This window comes from Drosophila gunungcola (genome assembly GCF_025200985.1).
Source record: "Drosophila gunungcola strain Sukarami chromosome 3L unlocalized genomic scaffold, Dgunungcola_SK_2 000014F, whole genome shotgun sequence".
NCBI classification, from domain to species: domain Eukaryota; kingdom Metazoa; phylum Arthropoda; class Insecta; order Diptera; family Drosophilidae; genus Drosophila; species Drosophila gunungcola.
This window is the reverse complement of record NW_026453182.1, coordinates 1,148,538-1,174,251: the sequence shown is the minus strand read 5'-3', so window position 1 is coordinate 1,174,251 and position 25,714 is coordinate 1,148,538. Positions and strand designations below refer to the sequence as shown.

At 41.2% G+C, this 25,714-nt stretch overlaps 2 protein-coding genes across 2 annotated transcripts in view; both read right to left on the bottom strand.

Annotated features, from left to right (window-relative positions):
- Positions 1 to 1,870: 1,870 nt before the first annotated feature.
- Positions 1,871 to 22,477, bottom strand: LOC128260148 (uncharacterized). Its single transcript, XM_052992932.1, is given in 15 exon segments — positions 1,871 to 2,432; positions 2,741 to 2,845; positions 3,872 to 4,043; positions 4,466 to 4,717; positions 4,720 to 5,137; positions 5,763 to 6,107; positions 6,175 to 6,402; positions 6,467 to 6,844; positions 7,853 to 7,974; positions 8,041 to 8,135; positions 8,198 to 8,295; positions 9,011 to 9,586; positions 11,033 to 11,215; positions 15,390 to 17,393; positions 22,257 to 22,477. Coding segments are annotated over 14 exon segments (5,034 nt in total). The 5' UTR covers positions 17,145 to 17,393; positions 22,257 to 22,477; the 3' UTR covers positions 1,871 to 2,125.
- Positions 22,478 to 22,507: 30 nt separating this feature from the next.
- Positions 22,508 to 25,714, bottom strand: part of LOC128260149 (serine/threonine-protein kinase pakA-like) — a 34,686-nt gene continuing 31,479 nt past the window's right edge. The window contains exon 3 of the mRNA XM_052992933.1: positions 22,508 to 22,725. Coding sequence (XP_052848893.1) covers positions 22,646 to 22,725 — 80 coding nt within the window. The 3' untranslated portion in view covers positions 22,508 to 22,645. The remainder of the gene's footprint in view (positions 22,726 to 25,714) is intronic.

Genomic DNA, 25,714 nt, shown 5'->3' with positions numbered 1-25,714 from the left:
TGTACACAAACGTATCTTGGTATCTGTTACGGATTAAGATAGTTTCATGCCCTCGAACTTAGTACGACTCTAAAATGCGATCTCAGCTCTACGCAGCCCTAAATGTTGGTAAGTATTCGTACATAAAAATACAGTTAAAGTTAACACTTTGTATTGCAGTTGTATATTGTAGTAATTTTGTGGCTCACTTGTGTGCAAGACATGCATCTCATTATCTCTAAAAGTTCACGTTTTACAATATACATATATATATATAAATATAATTTCTATATACTATATGTGGTGTGTATATGTATTCCGTTGTCTCCCTATATGTAATTTAGAACGTATGTCACGCTTTCCCGTTGATAATATGTACAAATCGCTTGGCGAAAATCTGCAATTAGCAAATCAATGCCTCACGTGTGTCACATCCTTTTCGTCGAAATAGTTTCCGAAGGAAGAACAGTAGCTATGCCTTACTCAACTATCCAATAAGTTATGCTAACAATACTTGATTCTAAACTTAAGTGTCTAAAGGATGTATAAAGTTCAGGAAAATAAAACGATAGTATCAGAGATGGTAAGAATAACTGATAAATATTATTTTGCTTTATTTAATAACGCTAGTCAAAAATGGCTATTGATAGGAAGGTTATGAGCTATCTAGATCTGAACTCAATTAAAAATTTATCACCCATATGAACGTAGCTTAAACGACGGATAATAATTTAGAGTTGGAATTCCATCCGAAGTCGTATTCCAATATTACTTTGCCATATGCTAAAATGTGTGCTCTGGTTTTCACCACCTTCATTTTGTGGCAGAAGACTACGGTAATCTTAGTTTCGTCTCTAAAGCTAATATTATTACTTATACACACTTGGACCGAAAATCGGATAATACTCTATTTTGGTTTACAAACTTGTACGTGATATTGAGTTTGAGTTATTTTAGTTTTCAACAAAAAAATGAAGAAACTGAAAATGAGTTTAAGCCTTTCTTCAAAATAGTTTCTGAAAACTTAAAAGCATAAAATAGCTAAGGGAAATAGTTGAATATAATATAACCTCTCATTTTCTTTTGGAAAACATTTTCAAATTCTATGTTACATTCAGACAATGGACAGCCAGTAAGATATATGTATACATTCTGTTTATTTAATTTATTATGACCGTAACATTTGATTTACCTACTTAAGGAAAGTAACGACTTACATCAATAGTATGGAAACACTTTCATAAAGCTTGTGATCAATCTAAGTATGTATCTGTATATATGGCATTCGGACTATGCGTATTCTATGGTAACAAGTACAACTAACTTTAGTTTGGTTAAACTTTATTTGTCTTCATATCTTTATGGGAAGATTAAAATGGCGAGTTTGTGGGGCGTGATGTTCTGAATTTTAATCTCGCCAAGGTGTTGGTTAGTTATGGAATGTAGATAAGTTCAATATCAGCTTTGGACCCAAAAGTGCGATTTTTACATTACAAGTTCACGATGTCCTACACTCAGTATGAAATTTTACTTCACTTTTCGAAATTCGCCTTTAATTATAGCTGGGCCTTTGGATAGGTAAAATACACTAAATAACTTTGAAATTAAAAACTTTAAACTGGTTTATCTTTTTAATTATATAGTAATTAACCATTGATTTGTTCACAATTTTACTTTGAATACTTTTTTTTAATTTTTATACTTGCTCTTTAATTATATTTAAAAATATTGTTTCGTCTTTAAAACCTTTAAAACATGTACTTGATAAAAAGTTATTAAAAAAACAAGAACATATAAAAAAATCAAGAATTTTTAGAAAAGGTTAAACTTTTTGATATAATTTTAAATATTATTTTTGATTTTAAATTATTGTATTATCTTGGATTTTATTAATTTGAATATCATTCTTAAATGAAAATTATATTTCAAACAAAGAACAAAAAATCTTTAACATAAAATACAATAAAGCTTAAGTATAATTAAGTACGTTTTATAAAAAAAAAATTGCTAAGGTCTGCAAATTAAAGGCGATTTTCTGTACGTATTTTATTAGGGAGAGTTGTGGGTGACCTTGCTACTGGTAGGTTGTGACAGATCTATTGGTAAGTACATTCTGCGGCTTTGCGACTCTGCAGACCCATCCTCATCAGACGTCCGTTTCGGTGCCGGACTGGTTGTGATTGGAGGTGGGCAGTGGAGCCTGGTGGGAGAGCTGCTTGTGCAGCGGGGGCGGTGGCTGACCTTGACCCTCCTCGTTGGGGGCCAGCAGGGGCAGCGATTTCTGCATGCAGACCACTCCCGGCGACTGGTGCTGCGATCGGGGGCTGGGCGGCGTGGGCGTGGCCGGTATCTGATGCCAGTTAATACTGTTCTGGGAGGTGATATTGCGGGTCTTGCGCAGCGGCGGATTTTTCGTCGACGTGGAGAATGCCATGCCACGTCGCAGCGGAACTCTGCGGGAACAACCACGGGAACAACGGGACGGAGGACAGGCATTAGCAACGGTGACACGGTGCGGTGGCGGTGGGTTAGTCGATGGCGATGCGGCGGTGGATGCGGCGCAGGATGTGGGTTATGAGAGATCACGATCGATCGATTTCAGGACGATGCACATGTGGCGCAGAGTTTTTGGATTGTTTTTTTTTTTTTTTTTTTTAGAGGGAAGGGCGACACAGAGACACAGGTTATTCACGGATTACAGACACCATCAGACGTGGCACTTGGTGGGGGGATGGGGGCTCTAATCTCTAGGGACACTCACCTCGTTGGGCTCGGCGGCGGGTAGGAAATGCCACGGTGGCTGGGCGACAACAACATGTTGCCCGAGTGGCTCGTCGTGGAGCCGGGCACGAGCAGGGTATTGTTACTACAAGTAGGACAAAGGTTATACTGTAAAGAGCACGCTGGCTGATTTGGTTCCGGGTTCGGAGGTGGGGCGAGCGGAAACGCAAGCGGTGGTCAGTGGTCGGTGACAGGAAAGGATAAAAGTCGTGTTTGCCCAAAACGAAATTGCATTGCAGTAATCGCAGAAAACAAAACAAAGGAAATAAAAGTAGCTTCGGAAGCCAAAGAATAAAATACCCTTCATATCTGGAACTTATAACCAAATATAATTATTATTTAATTATTAAGGCAAATATTCCTAAGCTTTTTAAAAAAACTTTTATAAAAAAATTATCTTAATCGTCAGACAATAAAACAATGGCAATAAGAAGTCAATGGCGTTTTGACATTACTTAAAAAGCTGTCTAAAAGTATGCAACAATATATTTCAAGTCCGAAAGTACGTTTGAGTAATTCCGAAGGACGCCGTTCTTTTTTCATTGCATATTTTTAGACACATTTTCTATTAATTTCTGTATTAGGAACCCTCAATTTAATTTCCTTTTGCACTTTAAGTAAGATTATGAAAAAACTGAAATATACTGGCGGATCTGTTAAAGATAAATACAGATACAGGTGCTTGAATTATTTTTTTCTTACTAATCAAGGGTATTTTATATCTTAATGACTTCGGTATGAAGGACAATTAGCACAAATGAGAGTTGGTTTAGCAAGTGATTAGTCATGGATCCAAGTCGTACATTTTACAATAAAAATATTTATTTTGTTTGTTTTTGTTTTAATATATAAAATATGTCTACAGTAAGTACTAGCTAAAAACAGTGTATAAATATGATGACTAAATGTAGCGTATGGTACAACATAAACAGAGTGAATCCGATCCCTGGGAAAGCTCACACTTGACTGGGCAGTGGATCTGATCAGTGAGCTGATGATCTGGTGATCTGGTGATCAGGGGATGAGAGTGGTTTGGTGGAGTGTGCTTGCTTGATTTTTAGTTAAAAGCTGGTATGGTCAGTGGCGATGGTGCACCCTCTACGCAACTTACGTGTGGCTGTGATGCATGTTCAGGTTGGGCAGACTCTGGCCCAGATGGTTCAGCGGTTGCACAGAGAGCGTGTTGGCCGACTTGGAGCCCATCGGGCCGATGATGCCCATCTTGGCCTTGTGCAGGCCACTGATCAATTGCTGCTTGCCTTTCAGGTTCACTCCGTGGTTGCCTGCGGACGAGAAAGGTTTCAATATGAAAAAATATGTTACGGTGTTTACAAAGCAAATAATAACATAAGCCCCGAAATGCTATAAACTCGCTGGAACTCCTCTTGGACCTCTTACTTTATCGCTTTTTATAATGCAACACAAAATAAGGTAATTGTTTTGAAAAAACTTTGGGGCTGTTTTCTCCTCTTTATGTTAATTTAATAGTGGGTTTTAAAATGTAAATGCTTATCCCATTTCTCAGTTTTAAGCCTTCACTGACAAATAAAAGCGTAGAAAATCTAAGTATTTTATATTCCCCTTAACTATATTTTTTTTTGATTTTTAACCATTGCGGTTTTTGTTTATTTTAAATATGGAAATACCTATTTTTTTTTTTTTTTTTGTAATTTTAATAAGTTTTTTAATTATTATAATAACTCACCTGTCATTATGCTGGAGCCCTCGTCGCTGGACACCGAGTTTGTCTTTTCAAATTCGACGGAGATGTTGCGGGAGTCGTTCCACTCGACGCTGCCGCTGTGGCTGTTGTTCGCACTGGAGACGTGGCTGCAGATCGAGGAGTTCATGGGCGATTTGCGCACGCCCAGGGAGTCGGCGGTACCGCCGCTGGTGCCACTGCCCCCGAACCGGAAGCTGTCGCCGCCCACCGTACCGCTGCCGCTGCCCCCCGCCGCCCCCCGCGCTTCAGTCTTTGGTAGATCGTCTTGGCCCGCCACAGGGCGTCGTACCAGTTCTTGGCCTCGGTGCACTGCAGCGTGAACGCCGTGGTGGCCACCTGGAACTCGTTAAGGTACACGCAGTTCAGCGTATTGTTCGGCGCCAGCTGGACGATGAGTTGATCGGTCAGGTACGGCTGCCGGATGACCTTCAGCGCCCCCAAGCCCCGCTTGGCAATGGTCTTGCACACCAGCAGGAGGTCCGTCAGCAGGAAGCAGTGCACATCGGACTTGCCCAGGTTGTCCTTGAACTTGTGGTCGCCCTCCATGAACAGGTGGCGCACATGGTAGGCGGGGCATCCGCGCATCGGAGCGCAAAGGTCAAACATCTGGCTGTGCTGCTTGATCAACTTGTCGAGCATCTCGTTGTTGGTGTCCTACGAAGGCGCAAAATAGGTAAACAAAATTCAATTAGTTAGCATAAAATTCATTTTTACATGATATACTGTTTTATAAGTAAACAATCTATTCTTTTAGGTCATAGAAAAACACACTTTAAGACTGCACTCGGATTATTATATAAAAGATTTCCAGTCAAAGCTCCTTATTCCTCATTGTAGTAAAATGAACAATGTATTAAAATTGCAATATTATTCCCGTTACTTGTAGAAGAAATTCGTTAAAAAGTATGCCGCATGTCTAACTCTGTACATTTTATATTTATTCTTGAACTAATATCACGGGCAGCGTTGTCTGTCTTCATTATTTGGTCTTTATCTATTGACATACCAAACGTGCTCCGAAACGTTCAACCATTAACAATCATTAATTAAAGTCGAACGTAATCTTTTAGGTCGCAGTCAATTTAATTAACTTCTTTTGTTTATTTTTGCTCTTGATGAAGACTAGAATTCCTTAGAATTTATTTTGTATTTTATGTAACTAATTTGAAATCCTTTAAAACTGATATTTCGAAATCTTAATGTTAATGTTAATTATAGTTTACTGATTCAGAAAACTATATTTTTAAGGTAAATCCGGAATACATTTGTGTTTACTCACCACCACATCGTAGGACTCGATCCGCACCATCACCCCCTTGAGGCGCTCGCTCTCCTGCCGCATCGTCAAGTGGTTGTTCACACTGCCCACGAAGTTCTCCACGCTGTGCATCATGACGTCGATGGCCTCGATCTCCTCCACATCGCTCATGTGCTTCTTGATGGCCGCCAGGAGGAGGCTGTACTTGGTCAGTCGCTGCATGGGCCGCACCACAATGTCGGCGAGTCGCAGGCGGTTGCACATCTTCTGCGACTCGCACCACGCCAAATAGGAGGTGAACAGGGCGTTGTTGTGGTTCAGCTCCTTGCAGTAGAACTGGCAGGTGCTCTGCTCCGCACAGTAGATCTGCAGAGTAAATAATTTAAAATCAAATACCAAATTTAATGAAATAACAATCGTTAGTGTGACGCACCTTATATGGCGCAAAGATGGAGGCAAAGGCAATGAATCCCTCCTGGAAAAAGGCGCAACGCAGCGGTTCGTGTGTGACCACACTGTGTGCCACCATGGGATACAGCCACATGGTCCAGAACTTGATGTTCGCCTCGCACACAGCCCGCACATTGGAGAACAGTCGCGCCTGGTCCACGTCGATCAGCAGACGCTCCTCCTGAACGGCCTCCAAACATGCCAGGAACAACTAAAACAAGTACCCAATAATAAGTTCCTTTTATAAGGTTTATAATTCGAAGGCAAGCACTCACATCGGTAACTGTTTGCAGGGCGTGAATGTAGTACACCTCGGTGGTGACCAGTTCCCAGATGGCCGTCTGGATCTTAATCTCCGTCTCGCTCATCGAGTCGCTCTCCACAAAGTCGCGCCAGGATTTGTGCATATCCTGCAGATACGCCAGCGAGTTGACCAGATCCGGATGATCGAAGTTCATGCTGTCCGCCCGCTGGGGCACTCCGTTCTTGGCATAGCTGTTCAGCAACTCGCACAGCTGACTCTGCTGGGGGTTCTTGATGCCGAATATGGAAGACCACCGCTGTTTGATCTGCTTTCCGGTCGCCACTCCCGACTCGCTGGTCTCCTCGGTGGAAACGGAGGGCAGCAGTCGGGGCGGAGGTTGTCGGGATCCCTGTGAGGCGAAGGTCAGTTAAAGTTTAGATTATTAGTTTGCCTAGTAAACAAGCTACGGATTTTTGCCGTATTTAACTAATTTAAAATTATATTATTATATTATACAAGCAAAAAATTGTTTAATTTTATATTTGACTATATTCGGAATTGATTTTTATATATGAACATCTAATTTAAATTGAAACCACGTTTAACTTAAATAAAATGCATTTTAATCATAAAGGAATTTTTTAAAATCAAATGTCTTGCACATTGTTTAAAAAATTTTTAATATTAAATTATGCAATTAATTATGCATTGCATTTAAAATAATGATTCAGTAACTAACTAAAATATTAAATATACAATTTTCCATTCCAAAAAGTAAGATACTTAACATAATGTTTACAAACGGATTGAAAATAGGATATAAAACGTATTTAAAAGACCGTTTTTAAGTTAGTTTCGAGCCTAAGCTAGTAAGATATATTTCTGATCACTTTTTAAAAATATGTCTGACGAGCTATTGTTAAAGAAACATTTGGCTTAGTTTGTAAGCCACATATTATTCGTTTTTTTTTCGTTTTAGGTTACAGTATCGTTTTCGATATAATTTACGAAGTTTTGGGCCGGTTAGATATTTAACAAAATATTTTCAAACTAAGGGAGGTTTGCAATTTAATTTATGCATAATCATAAAACAACCATAGTCGCAGGCCATGTCAGCTTGTGCCTTAATTTCCTAAAATTCGATTTAGTTTTGCTAACTATACTTTTATTTAAAACAAATAAGTTAATTGCCAATTAAACTCTTTATCATTTAGAGACATCTTTACCCCGTTACATACACTAATAATTAAAATACATCTCAAAAAGTAGAATCAACTAATTGCAACATCAGACAACATACTTTTATTTAGATTTCAAGCATGAAATGCAATCTAAATGTCAAATTTTTTTTTACTCAAACTTAGCTTTTATAAAAAATGCATTATATTTTGACCCCAAAAACCGGGAAAAAACTTACAAAGGAAGCTGCCTTCTGCAGGGGCTTGCGGTTGCTGCCTCGTTCTGTGATGCAGAGGTGGTGTCCGGCCAGGCTCTCCACATCGGTCTGCTCATCCACGGAAACGGGAAGCAGTGAGGGTCCTGTCAGGCGAATAACAAGCTCAATGTGGTAACAAATCCGAGGGAGTTACACGCAAAACGACTTACCTGCATCTAAAAAACTGGGCGTGGGATTGTTGTCCGTAATTGTGATTTGTGTGAAGCTGAGGTTCCGCCTACGCAAAGCGTGGCTGAGTGCGTTACTAAACATTTTTGTTTATTAAATTCTGTTTGAATGGGATTGAAAGGATTTGAAAGGACTCACAGTAGTGTGACGCCTTTGGTTGCAGGAATAAACTCCTCATCTGGCTGCTGCGACGAGTCCAGGCAGAATGACACGGAGAAGAACTCGGAGCTGGATACCTAAAGGAATGTAAAAGTCGAAATTAAGTTAGGGAATACGTCGCAATTGAGGTCTTTTGGTCCACCACTTTCCGTTGATGCAGAGAGCCTAATCTGTATCTGTAAATTCAAGGACCAAACAAAAAGAGCCTTTTAATCTAGCCTCCAAAAGGGCCACAAAGAGGTTCACTGGCAAAAATCGCTTTCGACTGCCGCCAGAGCACTCTCTTTGATGGCTCTGTGAAGTGTGAAGATTGCATCTGGAGGAGGCCGGGAAAAAAAAGGGGGTTAAGTAGGACCCAGCCGTCCACAAAAACTACTGAAATAAAAGCAAACATCAAGAAATATTCTCCGTATTTGTGTTGGCGGGAACCGAGGCGGAATTCTCCGCTTGGCAAGTGACAGAAAAGCGGCGGCAAGGGGAAACCGAAGGAAGGAAAGTAAAGGAAAGTAAAGGAAAGTTAAGGAAAATAAAGGAAAGCAGGGAAAGTTCTACAACAACTTTTGCTGATTAGGGCGACAAAGGCAAATAAAGAAATTAAAAATGTATTTCCATCCCAAAAGTCGCCATCTGCCAAGTGTAATTCACCATCTTTCGCCCGAACTCGTTAATTGCAGACTCATTTCCACTTTTGTGGCGGACATTCAGGTGGCAAGGCCTTCTGATTGTGCAGCCATTTGAGATCTGCTTAATCCCAGAGGAGCTTGTCCTTTGACCAGGTGATTCTCCACTCACCTCGCTGCGCGTCAGCAGTGGCTTCTTGCGCTTCATGAACGAGGATTTCTTTTTCACCGTCGAGCCGGAGGACGATGAGCAGCCGGCCGGGGAGGTCAAGCCACCGCCACCACCGCCAATCGAGGGTGCGGTGGTGCTGCTGTAGGGACTCAGGGTCGAGGACGATGTGGCCACCAGCTCGCCAGCGAACTGAAAGTGTTTGGAGGAGGGTATCGCATGAGTTGCCGTGGTGCTGCCAGTGGTGCCGCCAGTGGTGCCAGTGGTGCTGCCGCTGCTAGTCAGTTGCTGGTGGCTTGACTGGCTTGGGTGGCTTGGGTGGCTTTGGTTATGCTGGTGCTGGTGGAAGGATCCGGCACTGGAGTGACCGGTGCCAAAGCAGGACGAACTAGCCGTCGTCGTCGTCGTGGTGGTGGTGGTGGCCTCATCAAGTGTGGGCGAGAGCATCAGCGAGGGCGTCCGCCGCACGATCTGCGGTGCCTGGGTGTAAATCGTGGGTGGGTGGTGCGGTGGGTGCGCGTGTGAGGCCGGTGGTGCCGAGGGGGTCAGACAACCGCCCGCCGTTTCGCCCTTCTCAGTCTGACATTTTTTCGAGTTTATTTTTCGGTTATCAGCGTGGTATTTTAAAGCGGTCAGCAAACAAATAAAAACCAAAGTTTACAAAGCCCATTAGGTAAATATACAGAGACAGTGAGGAGAAGAGATAGAGAAAGAGAGAAAGAACAGAGTGGATAAGACAGATATTGTGAGCATTTTTTGTTAGGTGATTACATGGTACAACTACACCCTATATAAACCACAGGGTCTAATTTACTGTGCAGGACTGTCAAGTTTTCCAATTGTAAGCCATTGTATCCACCAAACTATTAAAGCAAATATTTGAAGTGCCTAATAATAAAGCGGGCTATATTGGTCTACTACCAACTTAAAAGAAAGTATTACATTTAATTTAATCTGTGCTTTTGTATACATCAAATAAAATATTGGTTTTTTGTATATAATTGTTGTAAAATTAAGTATACAATGTAAAAGAGAAAACAAAATGATTAAAATAAATTTTTGAAGCAAAATACTATTTCTCAATCATTATTATAATTTAAAGTTTCTAGCAATCTGATAAACCTTCAATAAAACTTAGAACTCTGAACTACAAATTACAAACGAATGACACGAAAGGTGCCAGAGGAGTGGATCCTTAAAATCGCAGAAAAGTCACGTTCTCTTTAAAACTGACAAGAAAAGACACAGTGCAGTCTTCCAAATGACTAACAGTTACAAATAGTTAGTGCAAATAAACACAACTGACTGTGCTTAAATCAATGACAGCTACACGAAGAGCAGCAAAAGAGCTAAAAAATCAAAATAGATACAAATCAAGGACAGACGAAAGCAGCAAGCAAAGTAATTTGTTATCAATTTGCGAGCGGACTTCCTCTCGAGGGGCTGAAACCCAGGAATGACGATTCTACAGTGGGCACACACTACACTTCACACACTACACACGAAAAAACTACATTCTAAAATCAAGATTTTTAGGAATTTTTCATTTGAAATCGCAATTTATAAGGGTTGTTTTCTAATTTTTGAAATTATAAGATTTTAAAAAAAAAGTTATTACACAATTTGTAATATTGACAGCATACGTTTTTTAGATTGAACAAAACTTCTAACATTTGCCAGATTTTATGTAAATTTCGGTGTTTTTTAAAGTTATTAACAGAAAAAATTAAAAAAAATTTATCATAATGGAAAAATTTACAAAAAAAAATTATATATTAAAACTTACATTTCCATAAATCTAAGTTAAATCTAAGTTAAATAAATAAATAAATCGAAATCTTTGTTAAAAGCATCCCAAATGTTTTGTAGAATGTTAAGATAAAATATTTTATTCTTGATTTTAGATCGCGTTTTTTTCCCCCAGTGTACACACTCTAGGCAAGATGGATGTGCTGACTAAGTGCCAAGTTCTAGCAGTTGGCCGGTGGGTTAGCCTCTGCCTTCGGCCCCCTGACCATCACTTACCACATTGGCCTGCCGGCCCAGCGATCCTGCTGCTCCAGCGGTGGCGAACAGTCCCGGAGTCGCGGTGGTGGCGCCGGCGGCGGTGGTGGAGGTGGTGCTGGTGGCCATTCCCGGAGGACCGTGCTGGCAGGCCACCACGCCCGAGTCGAGGCCATCCAAGTGGGTGAGACTTTTCGATTTCAGCTGCAACGGAACACAAAATCGAAATCTGTTTGTGAGTCTGAGTGGAAATCATTGAAGCGTGGCGCAGAAATTTATAGTTAAATTAAATTCGCGTTATTGAGGGCTTTTCTCATATTGTTTTTCACATGTTTCACCATACGGATTGGTTTCATTGGAGTAAAAAGAGCAATTTAAATATAAGCGGATGAAGTGCATCTATATTATGAATGAATACAATGACATTGCATTAAAAAATATTCAACAAATGTGAGAGAGATTGTAACATATTATTTTCATAAAGAATAAAATATTTGCAGGTGAAAATGCGTATTAAAATGAAATGTACAAATATTTTAACTTAAGCCCCACTTGAGTGACAAAAATAATTTTTTTGACACAAGATTTATTACGAAATTATAAATCTGCAACTTGCCTGAATGCCGATAAGCTATAAGAAGCCCTGCTGGACGTACTGCGGATTTGCTTTGTTTATTTTAAGATGCTTTCGGAAATGTATTGTGTTGCAGATGACCTTCGGAGCGACTAAGCCACAAGCCAGAAGCCACTGCATCCAAGGGACTTTGGAGCCACACCGAATTACTGCATTTTTTGTGCTTAATGCTGAGAATTATGTTTTGAATGCTTTTGACGCCGGCCGTTGCGAGACAATGAAAAGCTCAGTGCATTTTCCGGGGAAAATAAATTGCTTGCGGCCGGGTGGCAACCAGGCAACTGGGTAACTTGGCAACTTTGCGAGGGCGAAAGCGATGGCGATGGCGAACCGTCAACGAAAAGATGCATCGAGAACAAAAAGATTGCGCCAGCGGCAAAGAGCCCTAGACGTGTTCTCGAAGGATTCCTGTCCTCGCCTAATGCACTGAGATTACATCAGTCAAGTGTCCCCAGCTGGCCAAGTGAGTGTGAGTGTAAATGTGAGTGTGAACGTGGCCCAAAGTCAGGGTCCGCCTCAAAGTCATTGCCTCACCCATCACCCGACGTCCTTTGTGAAGGACCCAGCCATCCGTCTGCGATTTACACATCTCAATGCCTTCCTTTTAAATTGAGCTCGACGAAAACCTTGTGCTTAAATTCACATTAACCGCAGCAAAATTCAAAGAAGTACTACATTGTCATTTAATGGCTGACATTTATTGTCAAAATCAAGAATATGTAAAATCAAAGTTTCTACTAAAAGGTAAAATAACATTTAGCTTTATGTCATTATTATAATTGCATATGCTAATATTCACAGCGTTAAGGTTTCACCTATTGAAAAAAAATTTTCAAATAATTTTGAATCGTAAAATATAACATTTTCGGTAGCAAATATATTGAAACTATAGAAAAAGTATGAATCATTATTATTTTAAAACCTTTTTAAGGCAAAGATCGTGAAACTTGCAAAGTATTTCAAATTGAAAAAATCGGATAATCAGCATATTCTATCAACTTATTTCGTGACGAGGCTAGTTAGTTACCAATGAATGTTAGTGGGCACTTTCAGTCATATTCTGAGATACTTGGGATCTACTTCAAATGGATTGCTCTGCACTGCTGAAACATCAAATGAAGAAAGCGAAAGCGACTTTCGAATCCAGGGTGCGGCATGCCTGGCATCCGAGCTGCGAGAATTTAAGCTCCGGAACGGATGCCATCTAGCCTTCTGATGCCGCTAATCTCCCATGGAACCCACGACCAGGACCACCGACTCCCCCGGAGTGCGCCCAAGGATACGGGCTCTGGTCTGGTCTGGTCTGGTCTATTATTCCTGCTGACGACAATATTTCACATTCTGTTTTGGCAATTTCCAGCTGGCGTCCCTCACACTGCGACCGCTTGCCTTGCCCTTTTACTTTGGTTTATGTTTTTGTTTCCGGTTATATTGTGAATTGTTCGCCCACTGCGGCTTGGCTGACTTTTTCCAGTAATCACATAAGAAGCGGGTATACTGGGCTTGTGTATATACAAGACTATAAATAAATGTTTTGTGTAAAGCAAAGTCCAATATGTTAAAGCCTGTGTGAGTTTTTACACAAAAATGTAATATTTTGCCAAAAGAATATTAACTTGCTTTAAAATAAGTTTAGGGAATTACATACCGACACTGATTTGGTAATAAAAACAAAGGAAATTAATTAAGTACTAAATGAAATTAAGAAAAAAAAATTATTTACAACCGGATTATATTTACGTTATATTTTTAAAGTAAAGGATATCCTATAGTTGTTACTGTTAAATAAAAACATTTTCCTGTTTGACTCTTCGGACTTTTGGCTTACTTTGGCCTTTAGCTTCCCGCACAAAATGAAAAAAACATTCAAGAGCAATTCATACTCGTAGGTTCCTAAAATGAACACTTTACTTTTGTGAATCCCGACTGAGGAAATATTAACTCTGATTGTTTATACTGCGTAGGAATAGTGCAATGCGGCATTGCATAATTTAGTCTAGTATCCTCTCGCATGCACAATCACATCGCTAACGCGATTACCTAATCGCTTAAAGACTTCAACACGTATGTCAGCCCACGTAATTTCCATGTTAACATGGCTACTTAATGGGGACAGCGATTGAAAAAAGAACTTGGTCCACAGGACACGTAACATGGGAAATCACTCTGGGGTTTTAGCCGGACACTATGACAAATTGTGTCGTGTGCGAAGAAGTTTGGGAACCGGCTAAACGGATATCTCCCAAAGGAAGTTCAAGAAATTTGTGTTAAGCCTCAAGCTTCAAGAGCTTGCTAATATAATATAAATTTAATTTAAGTAAAAGTAAAATCTCTGACATTTTTATTTCGCCTGGTTTTTTGTTATTCGTTTAGTTTTTTTTTTTGCATAATTGTTTTCGTTTACGTGCACTCATCCTGTGTCATTCTAGGCCTTTGAAGAAAGCCTGCCACTAATAGGATTAGATTTTGTAATAAACGTACAAATTATGATTACGCTGAGGAGTGGCCTATTTAGATGCCCGCAGGCAAAAGGACAGATTTGTCTGTGGATGCCAGCTCGTACGAAAATATTTGCCAGAGTCTGTGATGGAATGATGATAATCTGAATGACCAACAAATGGCAGACTCGTTTACCCAGAATTTGGTCGAGGCTTTTACGGGGTAAACACTATTGTGGGCTGGACAAATTGCTGATGCAATTTATTGCTTCACTGCACTTGCGCTAATGCCTCTAAATAACTTCCGGCGACAATTGAATTCCCCCCACGCACATAAGCACACACATTAGATTCTATGCAATCACACTGCGTATACGTTATGCGCAATGTCTCTGTTATATTATTTATAAATTCCATGGCTGACGGAATCGTTTATTACAATTCCATTCAGGCATAAATACCAATGGCAAATGAAAATTATGCAGTTGATAACGTTTAAAAGCTCATGTATAAGAATAATTTAGTTTACAGTAAACTGATTTTGTTAAATTAAATGACTTGTTGAAAATTTGAAATGTCACATCTACAAAAAAAATTTAAATAAATACTACAAAAATTGTACATTGTTTTTTAAAATAAAAGAACATACTAAGCATAAGTAAAAAGTGGGTTTTAATTTCTTAAATATCTTCTTAGCATTAAACTTAAAATAAGAAATTAATGTTTGCCAAATTTTTTAAGGAACAGGGTCAAACAAATATTGAATTGTCTTTAAAAATAAGTACAGTTTTTTTATTTACCCAAATATTATTGAAGTTGCGTTGTTACAAATTATATTTATGGTATAGTTTAGATAACAGAAAAAACATACAAAAATATTGAGACACATTGGAAATGGTCGTTTTCCAGCTTCTCACTTATTTTCACCACTTCAAAAAATGAAAGGCGAATGCTGCATGAAATAAAAATAAAGCTTAAAAACAAGTATCAGAGCGCATCAAATATTTTATGGCTGTTGAGGGATCTTTTGGGGATGCAGGACCAACTTCCGCGCTGACGTCATGGCAGAAAATATTTGTAACGCTGCGCTTGTTGGCAAGTAATTCTGTAATTTAATATCCCAACTTAAAACACAAACAAGAGCGCGAAGCGAGAAAAAGAAAACAGAGGGAAATAATACAAAAATACGAGCGTACATAAGAGTGGAAATATGTTTATTCTCATTTGGCTAAGTAAACATTTGATTATGGTCGCGCATAATTTGTTGACCAGGTTTTCCGGGTTTTCCAGTTTTTCCGGGACTCACCTGCAGCTTGCTGTTGGGCGGCGAGACCACCAAACAGATCTTCATGGTGGCGCGCAGGAACTCCTCGCGCTTTGTGCTCAGGTCAGGGGTCACGGAGCCGGCGGGCGAGGTCACTGCCGCCTGTTTGTGCGGCGCCCTCTTCGGCGACGTAACGCTGGGCAGGAACGGATTGAGGCTCCGCACCAGACTGGCCGAGTTGAACTTGCCGCCAGTGGAGCCATCGCTGCTGCTTCCGCCGGCCGGAGTCGATGCGCTCTGCGGTGTCTGATGATGATGCTGCTGCTGGTGGTGCAGCAATCGGGTGGGCGAGTTCAGGCTGAACAGCTTCCTGCGATGGCGGCCCGGCGTGGAGGAGGAACTGGAGGCGGGACTGGGCGTGGGTCCAGGCGGTCCGCCGCCCTCGCTGTGCGTCGACTCCTGGGAACCGGCTCGACTGTACGATGGTGTGGGCAGCTGGGCCGAGCGAGTACCCGCCGCTCCCGCGCCATACTTCCCATTGCCCTCCAGCTGCAGCTCATCCGCATTGGATGGATCAGCCCCATCCACTGCCCCATCCTCGCTGTAGGTACTGTGATACGTTCGCGCCGTGATCTCCGGCAGAAAGGGATTGTTGGGCGAGGTCAGGGTGTACTGATAGTAGCCACCACCGCCACCGCCCCCGCCCCCACTGCTGCTGGTGGTCTCCACCGGAAGCGTGCCCTCCGTCTCATCAGGCGTGCTCTCCTCGGGAAAGGAGCCGCCCTGGAAGTCATGGCCCCCACCCACACCACTGCTGCTCGACAGGTAGGCCCCCAACTGCTCCCACTCGCCGGAGGAGGAGTTGTGCGAGGACACGGTGAAGCCCTCGTTCGAGTGACCCTGGCAGCTCCTGGAGCTCTCGTTGCTGCTCTTGAAGAGGAAGTTCTGCAGCCGGGTCAGCCGGATGGAGCTGCTCTCGCTGGTCAGGCTGCAGCTCCTGCTGCTGTTCCCAGGCACCGAGGATGCGGTTGTGGTAATGGCTTGCTGATCGCTTCGATTGCTGCTTTGTGTCTCCAGGCGTCGCCTATCCTGGTGTTCCGTAGATACTATTCCTCCAGTTCCAGTTCCTGTGGCTGTGGCTGTGCCTGTGCCTGCTGCTCCCGATCCTGATCCTGCTCCCCCCGACGATGTGCTCACCTCGCCACCCATGGAGGCCCAATAGAAGACACTGTTCTGGGAGCCGCTCAGCTCACCCAACTCACAACTGCTCTCCAGGGATGTGCTCGAATTGGTGGTGGCCACGCTACTCAGGTGCTGGTAGGCGTATTCCGGCGGAGTGCACTCGTCCGGACTGTCCAGCAGCAGGGCGGGATTGATGTGTCCGCCCAATCCCAGGCCGGGCAGATGCAGATGGCTTAGGGCAAATGGCAGCCGGTTGTTGTTGTCCGCGTGCACACTACTTGGCGGCGGTGGAGTGGCCCGACTCTTGGCCTTCAGCTCCTCCGGCGTGGGCTCCTGCCGCTTGATCTCCAGCGATCGATGGTCGCCGCGGCGGAACGAGCGACGCAGTCGCTCCGCAAACTTCGACTGCTTGGGCGGTTTGTCTTTGGGCGGCTTGTCCTTGGGCGACTTGTCCTTGGACCTGCCCAGCAGATTGGTCCTCTCAGTCTTGTCCTCCTTCTCCAGGAGTTTCTCGTGCATATCCGTCGCAGGAATGGGGCTGGCTGGCTGAATTATCAGAGCCGGTCGCTGGTTGCTGGCTAGTGTAATCGGTGGCGCCGCAAAGCCACCACCCATTACGGCCGCCCTTCGCCGTGGTGGTTGATCCTTCTCCAACGGGTGTCCTCCGATGGGTGGTCTCTAATTTAGCTGGTCCGTGGTTAAGTTATTCACTAATTCGTTAATTTATGAAGCGTTGATTTTCCCCAAGATACACGTCGAGATGTGTTCCTTTTTTGACTAACACTAGAGGTGCGTTTAAAGCGATTTCGTTATAAGTAGTTTGCTCGTATTGCTTATGCTATTGTTTTAACATTCGTTGGTTTGCTGAAATCAGAAATAGGGATCGGAAATGGTTAAATTGGTTTGATTAAATATATTAGTTGATTGGATTTTGAGCTTAGCGTTGATATCTGTCGAGGAGTGGGCGTATTAAATTTAAAATACATTTATTAATGGCAAAGCATACATAAAAAAAACCAAAAGTTTAATTTTAATAAATCCGCCTTGACAATAAACTACACACAGTATTAATGTATTTAAAACAAAATAATATAACCCCTATACTTTTAAAATTAATTTCTATACTAAATAGTACAAAACTACAGTGTAACGCTTTATTCTTAAACCATATAAGTTTTATTTTGATACTTTCGTGCTATTCGTTTGATACTGATCTTATTAAGAAATTTTTCATACCCAATAGTTTAAAAGTCATGTAACATTAGTTTGGGTTCTATGACCATTTTTTTTATTGGGTGCATGAACTGACAACATCTAAACATAACTAACTTAAGCTACTTGTTATTCCTGTCAGAACGCGGATATATAAATTCAATACAAAATTAAAGCAGATAGTTGCCCTTGCAATTTTCCGCACTACATATTTATTTCAAATACAAAACTACAAGCAACAATAAGTAATGCAAATAAGCACTTTCAGTGCAAATCAATTTAGGATAATCCATTCAGTCATAATCCTCAACCGTTATTGCTATTTTTCGCCCTTCGATTTGTGCATGCAACCTTTAAAGTTTTCGGCTGTTATGGAAATTGGGGAAACGTGTTAGCATTTCAAATGAGCGACGAAACGAGACGAGACGACGAGCTTGGCCCCCGGGTTTTCACATAATTTTCGGAATCCGGGATGCGATGGAAAGCGATTGGCAATCGATGGAAAATCCGAAAAGTTTAATCAATGTGCATATTTTGCTGTCAACCGATTGGCAAAACTGAATTAATCAGGCAGAATGGCAAGACAATTTGACGAGTCAAAGCTCAAGTTTAACGCAGTTTCATCGGAATATTTAATTAAAGTTGTAAAAATTTGACGTTCGGGGGAATTTCAAAAACACAGCAGCTGAAGCAACAAAATAACGCATTCCTATCAATAATATTGTTGTTAAATATTTACAGATTCAGAATTATGTGTGTTTGGCTGCCCTTTAATTTCAGCCTGCTGTTTCGGCTGCTCAGTCACGTTCTGCACTCCAACCATAATCGTACATTTATATTCGCAACATAACTTTAAGATCTTCTTCTATGGAAAGGACCTTTTGGCTAAAGGAACGATAAACAATTCGTGGGCCTATTTTACTGATTTTCTTTACTTTTTTCGTTTTTGGTGTGGAGAGAAAACAGGGGCAAGAGCAAGCAAACTTGGCCATAAAACGGGCCAGAAAACTTTATTGTTATTAATATTATTTGCACATAAATATAACAGTAAATAAACATAGAAAGTGCGTATGTGGATGGGAGTGTGGCACTCGCAGCTCGAGAGTTGACAGCCAGCCTGCCCCTGGCTGTTGCAAATAAATCATTGCACACGCCTGGACGCCCCTCAAACACGCAAACACGTGCCCCCGTTACCAATCCCAGTCCCAATCCCAATCCCAGTCCCATTCCCATTCCCCGAGTTTAACCATCCACGCACTCGACCTAGTGGCCCAGCCAGCGGGGCCAACTGCCGGTGCCTGCTTGTGTTTAGGCCAAAATAATGTATAATTAAGCTGGGGCCAGAGAGTTCGGCCTGGCCTTTAATAAAGCCAACCATCTTTCATGCCACACACACATTGGGGGTGCTGACAGCACCTCAAGGACGAGGAGAGTTTGATGATGATGCAGGTGGTGGAGGTGGTAGAGGAGGAGTGCCACCCGGATTGTGCAGATTTTCACCCCTTCAAGGGGTTTGGCATTCGTGTTTCGGAGTACGGGCTAGATGCCCCCCCCCCCCCCAAAGTTATTTTCAATTAAGTGTTCTTAACACGTTGCCTAATCGACAGACATGTTCCCCCGGGACCCAAGGACACCGCCTCCTAATCACATTACTGCAAAGCCAAAGGAGCCGCACAAAAGGTCGAGCCAAAATCAGTGACACGATGTGATTCCATCTACCAAAGGGAAGAGATTGGTTCTCCGAAATCCCCACTGGAAATCATGTTCAATGGCTGTTTTTCGATTTCGTTTTAAAATTCAACTTTGGCAATTACTTTGGCTCCTTAAATTTGAGCAACAATACCTTCTCTTATTTACAATGATTTCTTTTAATTTTTTTAAAGTATTTTAAATATTAAAGTTAAGAGAACTGGAATTAAACACTTTATTAAAATCGTGAATAGTGTATAAATTGGTTTTAAGTGAACCACATTATAGATTATACTTAAATACTTAAACATTCAAATTAAGAACTGAAAAAAATCACATTACTATAGACTTAAATAGTGTATACATTAAACAAATTGTTTTTAAGTGTACCACATTATAGACTCCAATAAATCTTTAAAGGTTCAAGGCACTCAATATTGCATTTATAATTATTTAAGCAATATAAATCAAAATTACTCTGTAATAATTATTTTGTTAAGGAAAAGCAAAAACAGACCGTATTTAAAATGTAAACATTGGAACCTCTTTTTAAGTGGTCTATGTTTGCAACTTGGGGTGATAACTCCCAGAATTTGGTAATATAAATGGTATAAACCAGCCAAAGTCCCACCCTGCTTAATTGCCGCCACCTCCTAAGCTTATTTAAATATTCCGTGAGGACCGGGATTCCCTGGAGTGGGCTCAAAAATACGTTATATCACGGCAGGGCAAATCGCAGAACGTTTAAAGATAAGCGAGCATGTTGTTCGCCTCTCATTAAATTAAATTAAATGTGTGTCTTGTGATAAAATTTTATATTCAAGACCCCACTCCAGAAAGGAAGGCTGGCAAGGCAGAGTGGGTTATGAAGGGGGTCTTTCCGGGGATGTGGGTCGCAAGTCGCCAGTTGACGCGAGACGCGAGCGAGTTCAAGGCGTTTTTCAATTTCAGTGCAGCAACAAAATCCGTCCGCCACAACGCCAAAAACAACTAGCCGCGAAGCGCCGTCATTTCCGCCGCCTGTCAGAGCAGCAACAATTTAATTTTTATTGTTATGATGTCATCAGCATAAGAACCAGGCCCGTGCCATTTGCAGCCCCCAGACCTCAGAGCTCGGAGCTCAGACCTCAGATCCCAGACCCCAGTCATCCACATCCAGGGCAAGTTTCATTCAGGCTTCGCTGACGCACTCGGACGACGTGAACCACATACAAATGGGCAGTGTGATGGAGTCGAAGAACCCCACTAAAATAACACAACCACTATTCCAAGACCCCGACGGCGACTTCCTTGGGTCCAAGAGCGATTTATGCGCGAATTGCCATTTGCCTCGCAGGATTTACTCGAATCGCTGACCAGTCACCGGCGATGTGCCAGTTGCGCTGTGCCCACACTTCAAGTACAGTCGTACTTCTAAAGCGCAAAGAACAACTTTCCTTTTGGAAATATAAAAGCATTTAAAAGCCTTTAGAACCTTAAGAAATAAAAGTGCGCTTTCGTTAAATTTCGAAACGAATTACCAATAATTTGTTGAATACAAATTTCTCCATATACATATAATGCTTTAAAACTCATCACAAAACTATTTGGGTTCACACTCCCTAAGAAATTGGGCTTTAAAATCAATAATAAAGGTGTGGAAAAGTATGAATGGAGGTAAATTTTATCTTCGAAATCTTAGTAATCATTAAAATCCAAATATTTCAAAATTCTTGAAATCTTTATAAATTAAAGACATTTCTTGTTAAGTTCCTTATTCCTAATGTTAAAGATAAAGACAAAATTAACGTTCGAGTTAAGGAGGATAGACTGTATAAAGACAACAGCAGTGATGGCTTGGGTTGAGTTAGAATTATGCCCCTGGCCTGAACACATTATTACGATGCCGCCTTTTATGTGGCTGTGGTAATGTAACATTTTGCTGAGCAATCAAAAGGCGCAGCAAAAGTTTCCAAGTTCGAGGGGGATTGGGGATTTGGGGTCTGGGCGATTGCGGCGGAGGAGGATGATGAACCGCATCCGTTTGCCGAGCCCACCTGGCCAACTTGCAGTCGGAGTTTGATCGATAAACCAAACCAAACCAAAGCAAAGCAAGCCAAACCAAACCAAGACCAGCACAACCGGAGCAAGTCGAGGTTTCTCGCAAATTGAGCCAGCTGAATCAGCAGAGCCCCGTGTCAGAGGCAAAGTTTAATCTTTGATGCCGGCGACACATTGAGCCCAAATTGATTTTTAAAGTTATCAGAGAGCCGGCTCCTGTGATTTATGCAAAGAGGTTGGCAACTTTTGCTGGGGTTTTGTCTTTTTGTCTTAACAAATCGGGTCAGAGTGCAGGGTGCAAAACCGAAACAAAAACAGAAACACAATCTAAAGCCCCAAAAAAGTAAAACAATGCCCATCCATCATTCCGCTATCATGGGGTTCAATATTCATTTGCAGTGAAAGAAAAAAAAAAAATTTTAATTATTTTTGTCTTTGATGGTATCGTTATTCATTTCAGTAATTTATAAATTGTAACCCTCTGAAAAGCATTGCAATATAAACTAGAAGGGTTTTGTACGGTACACAGTTTTTAGATCAATATCTACCAACAAACAACAAATTTTTTGAATTGAACAATTATTTCAGACAAACTAAGTTTGTCGCACCAAAAAATATATTAAAAAAATTATTTCTAAATTCTATTGAGAATACATATAAGAAACAATATTGGTTTTATTGTTAAACAAATCCAAAATACTATTTTACTTAAAAAAATCAATGCGAATTCGCCACTTTTTTCGCGGTGCACCCACTCCTCGATGATTGTCACCAGTACTTACTCACCTTGGTTGGTTCATTAATGGGACCTCTTCGATTCCGATTCTGATTCCGATTCCGATTTTTGTTTCTTCTTTTTTCGAGTCCTCTTCCTTTTGTTGAGTCTTTGTTGCTGCTGCTGCTTCTGCCCCCCGCCGTACATTTATTTTAGCAATTTGTTTGCCTCTCGGTTGGTTTGTTTGTTTGTTGTTTGTTTGTCTACCGCTTGGTTGGTTTGCTTAGCTCACACACACCTAAACACTCGCGAAAAGTACTTGGGCACAGTATCTGTATCGGTATCTGTATCTGTACCTGTATCTGCACCTGACGAGGACCCCATACTTTTCTCCAGTTCCGTAACTGAGATGGGTCCTGCCAGAAGGAGCCACGTACTCGGGCCGAGTACGTAAATGAGTTTATTGCCGGCAATAAGCGAACTTAATGCGCCTGCACGAGAGGCATCGATGCAATATATCATCTGGATTCGAGTCGTTACCTTGAAAGAGACAGAAGGCAGGAAAGCGGTTAGTGATGAGTCGTTACTTCAATAAATATATAGCTAAAAAGGTTTGCACTGCATGTCATAATTCATAATCATAAGAATCGAACTTTGTAACTGAATCCAACCAGTTTTTTTTTTTTCTGTTGTCGTTTGGGGTACTAATCGAGCTTTTACATTGCTGTTGTAACTGGTTGTATAAAGTTCTAAAAGTGCAGGTGTTGAATTTTTTATAGGTTATTTCATTATGAAATTGACCCATTAAAAAAACAACAGTCATTAAAGCATAAGTTTTCTCGTTAAAGTGATTTCCGTAAGAGGCCCATCAACATTTAACGATCAGACGAAAATGTTATTTATATTTAAATACAATTGTTGATAGTAACGACATGATTTTTAAATTAAGCAGTTCAAAAGAAGTTTGAATATAGTTTTTGCCAATTCCAGTAAATTGGCTTAACCATACTCGGTTTAAACCGAAATATACCAAATGAGAAGTAATCTTCCAACCCTGTCATCAGTTTGATTTCTTTTGAAAAAAAGATATAAAGTCAACAAGAGTAAACACGAAGGCCCGGAGAACCCACAACACAATTACGGGCTGCTTGCTTAGCGTGTACACGCCGTAGTCAGATTACTCATTTCACGGGCAAGGTACATGAAGCAGCGGCAATTCCAGACAGCTGCCGCCGCAATTTTGATAGAATTTGGAGGAGTTTGGGAGGATAATAAAGCTTTTAAATTCACCAGCAAACCGCCGCAACGAAATGCAAAAACATGAGTATTGGTGCACTGCAGAAATTCTTAAATCCATATCTCTACATTTATTTATTTATTCAATAAATGGAAAAAGTCTTTATTTAGTTACATTTACCCACACACAAAAGTGATTGGAAAGCGAGCTAAATAAGTGGCACTTGCACATTTAATCAAACTAATGATAGTCATCAAGTATAATTACCCTTGTATAACATTTTCCCTGCTAATATTCAAAATTATTTATTAAGAGCTCTTCATCTTTTTGTCTGCTAAATTGCTTAATTTGCTCCCAATAGGGATATAAAGTGATTATGTTAATTTTAAAGCTTCTTTAATAATTACCCCACGATTGTTAGCTTGTGGTTGTTTGTATAAATTACTGAAAATCATTGTATAAGTTGAATTTCGTACAAGCAAGGTGTTGGAGTGTAGTGTGCAATAATAGAAAGCGCAAAATTCACAGTCAACCAAGCCCCAAGCCCATTTCCACAAAACCCATCGAACCTGCTCCCATGTGTCCCACCCAGAATGTTATGCAAAACAAAAATTCAATTTCAATTCAATTAATCACGCTTGATTAGCACCAATAATGGCCATCGCCAGCAGGCAGGGCAACATCAACAGCAAAAGCAACAGCAACAGCAAGAGCATCGGCCAACAGACATCGACCAAAAGGCATCCAGATGGCAGGATACTGACAGGAGAGACTAGAGAGCTTCTAGTCCTCCGTTTCTCCGTTTCTCGATTCCCCAGTGCAATCCACAGCCACTCTGCCTTTTGTCCTTGGCTTGCAACTGCTTCCGAAGCCGCTTTTTGTTTACCACTTTGCACATTCTGCTGTCAAATTTGTTGATTTATAGTTCCCGATGTGCCTCGACCAAGGGCGGCGGGGGCGTGGCTGGTCGGGGGCGTTTGATGACAGGCGGGCGCCAAGCAAAAAGCTCAGGGAACGCCAAAACGAAATAAAAGCTGCCATATGCGATACAGTCGAATGCCGCGATGAAAGGACACCCGGTTTAGAATTCATAAAATTATCTTACCAACTGAAATCAATAATTTTAGTTTTCGATCACTTTTGTCTTAATTTAATTTTTTAAAAATAATTGTAGCTGGTAAATAATTGTAGCTGATAAAAAATTAAATCCACCATAGAACACATAATTAAACTATTAAAACTCAACGTCTCTAGAGTCTAACAGCCTGCTTTAAAGTTCTTTAAGATACATATTTGGTAAGATCTTTTTACAATTTCAAAGATAAGACCTGAAAGCATTTATAACAAGAAAAAATGCATTTATTATTTTCTGTCGATAGCTCATCAAGCAATTGTGCAAATGGTTTAAAAATTGGTTTCCTTTGGTTCTACTTTTCACTTATTTGGTAATTAAAAATATTTAATTGAACTTTTCTCCGTTTAACAATGAATTGCCCTTTTCATATAAGTGTAACGAAATTAACAATACCAAAATTTCACAACTGCAATATTATTATCTGCCAACATTACAATTGTTTTGAGCAACAATAGTTTTTAATCACAAGTCAGAAAGTATTCAACTTTCTTTACCCTGTCATACCATATTCCCGTCTACTGTATGCCCCTGTATAACAAAAAGTGGGGAAAAACCGAAACCTCGAAAGCAAAAACCAAGGCTGGTGATAAAGCCAAACTACAAAGAACACCGAGGGAAAAAGTCTGCCAACAATTTCAATGACAATGCGCCAGTTTGTTGCCAGTTTGCCAGCCCGTTCGCCACTTACCTTTCTGTTGTGGTGCAGTTTTCCGGCCCGTTCCCAATTTTTTTTTGGGGGCATTAGGCTCGACGAGTGCGAATTGTTTTTGGCAGAATGCGATTAGGTACCTGAAATAGTTTGCGGTCTCTTTTTGGCTGCCAGTCGCCTGTGCTGTCGATGAATCCAGTCGAGTGCACACGGTCGGAAGTGTGGGTCGGCACAGAGCAAAGATTGGATTCCCCCGCCGGCATACAAATGCCCGAGTGTCCAGCTAAGGCCAGGACAGACTAGTCCAGTCCAGTCCTGTCCTGTCTCAAAACCCGTATCCAGTATTCACCGGGATCCGCCGACGACCGCAAACAACCGCCGCTCATTTGCAGGCGGCTCGCATCGACTCATGGTTGGGTCGCAGTCGGAAGTCGGATGTCAGGGACGATGTGCAGATGTGTTTGATAAGGCCGGAGATAATCGTTTGGCAATTGAATGAGTCCCACAT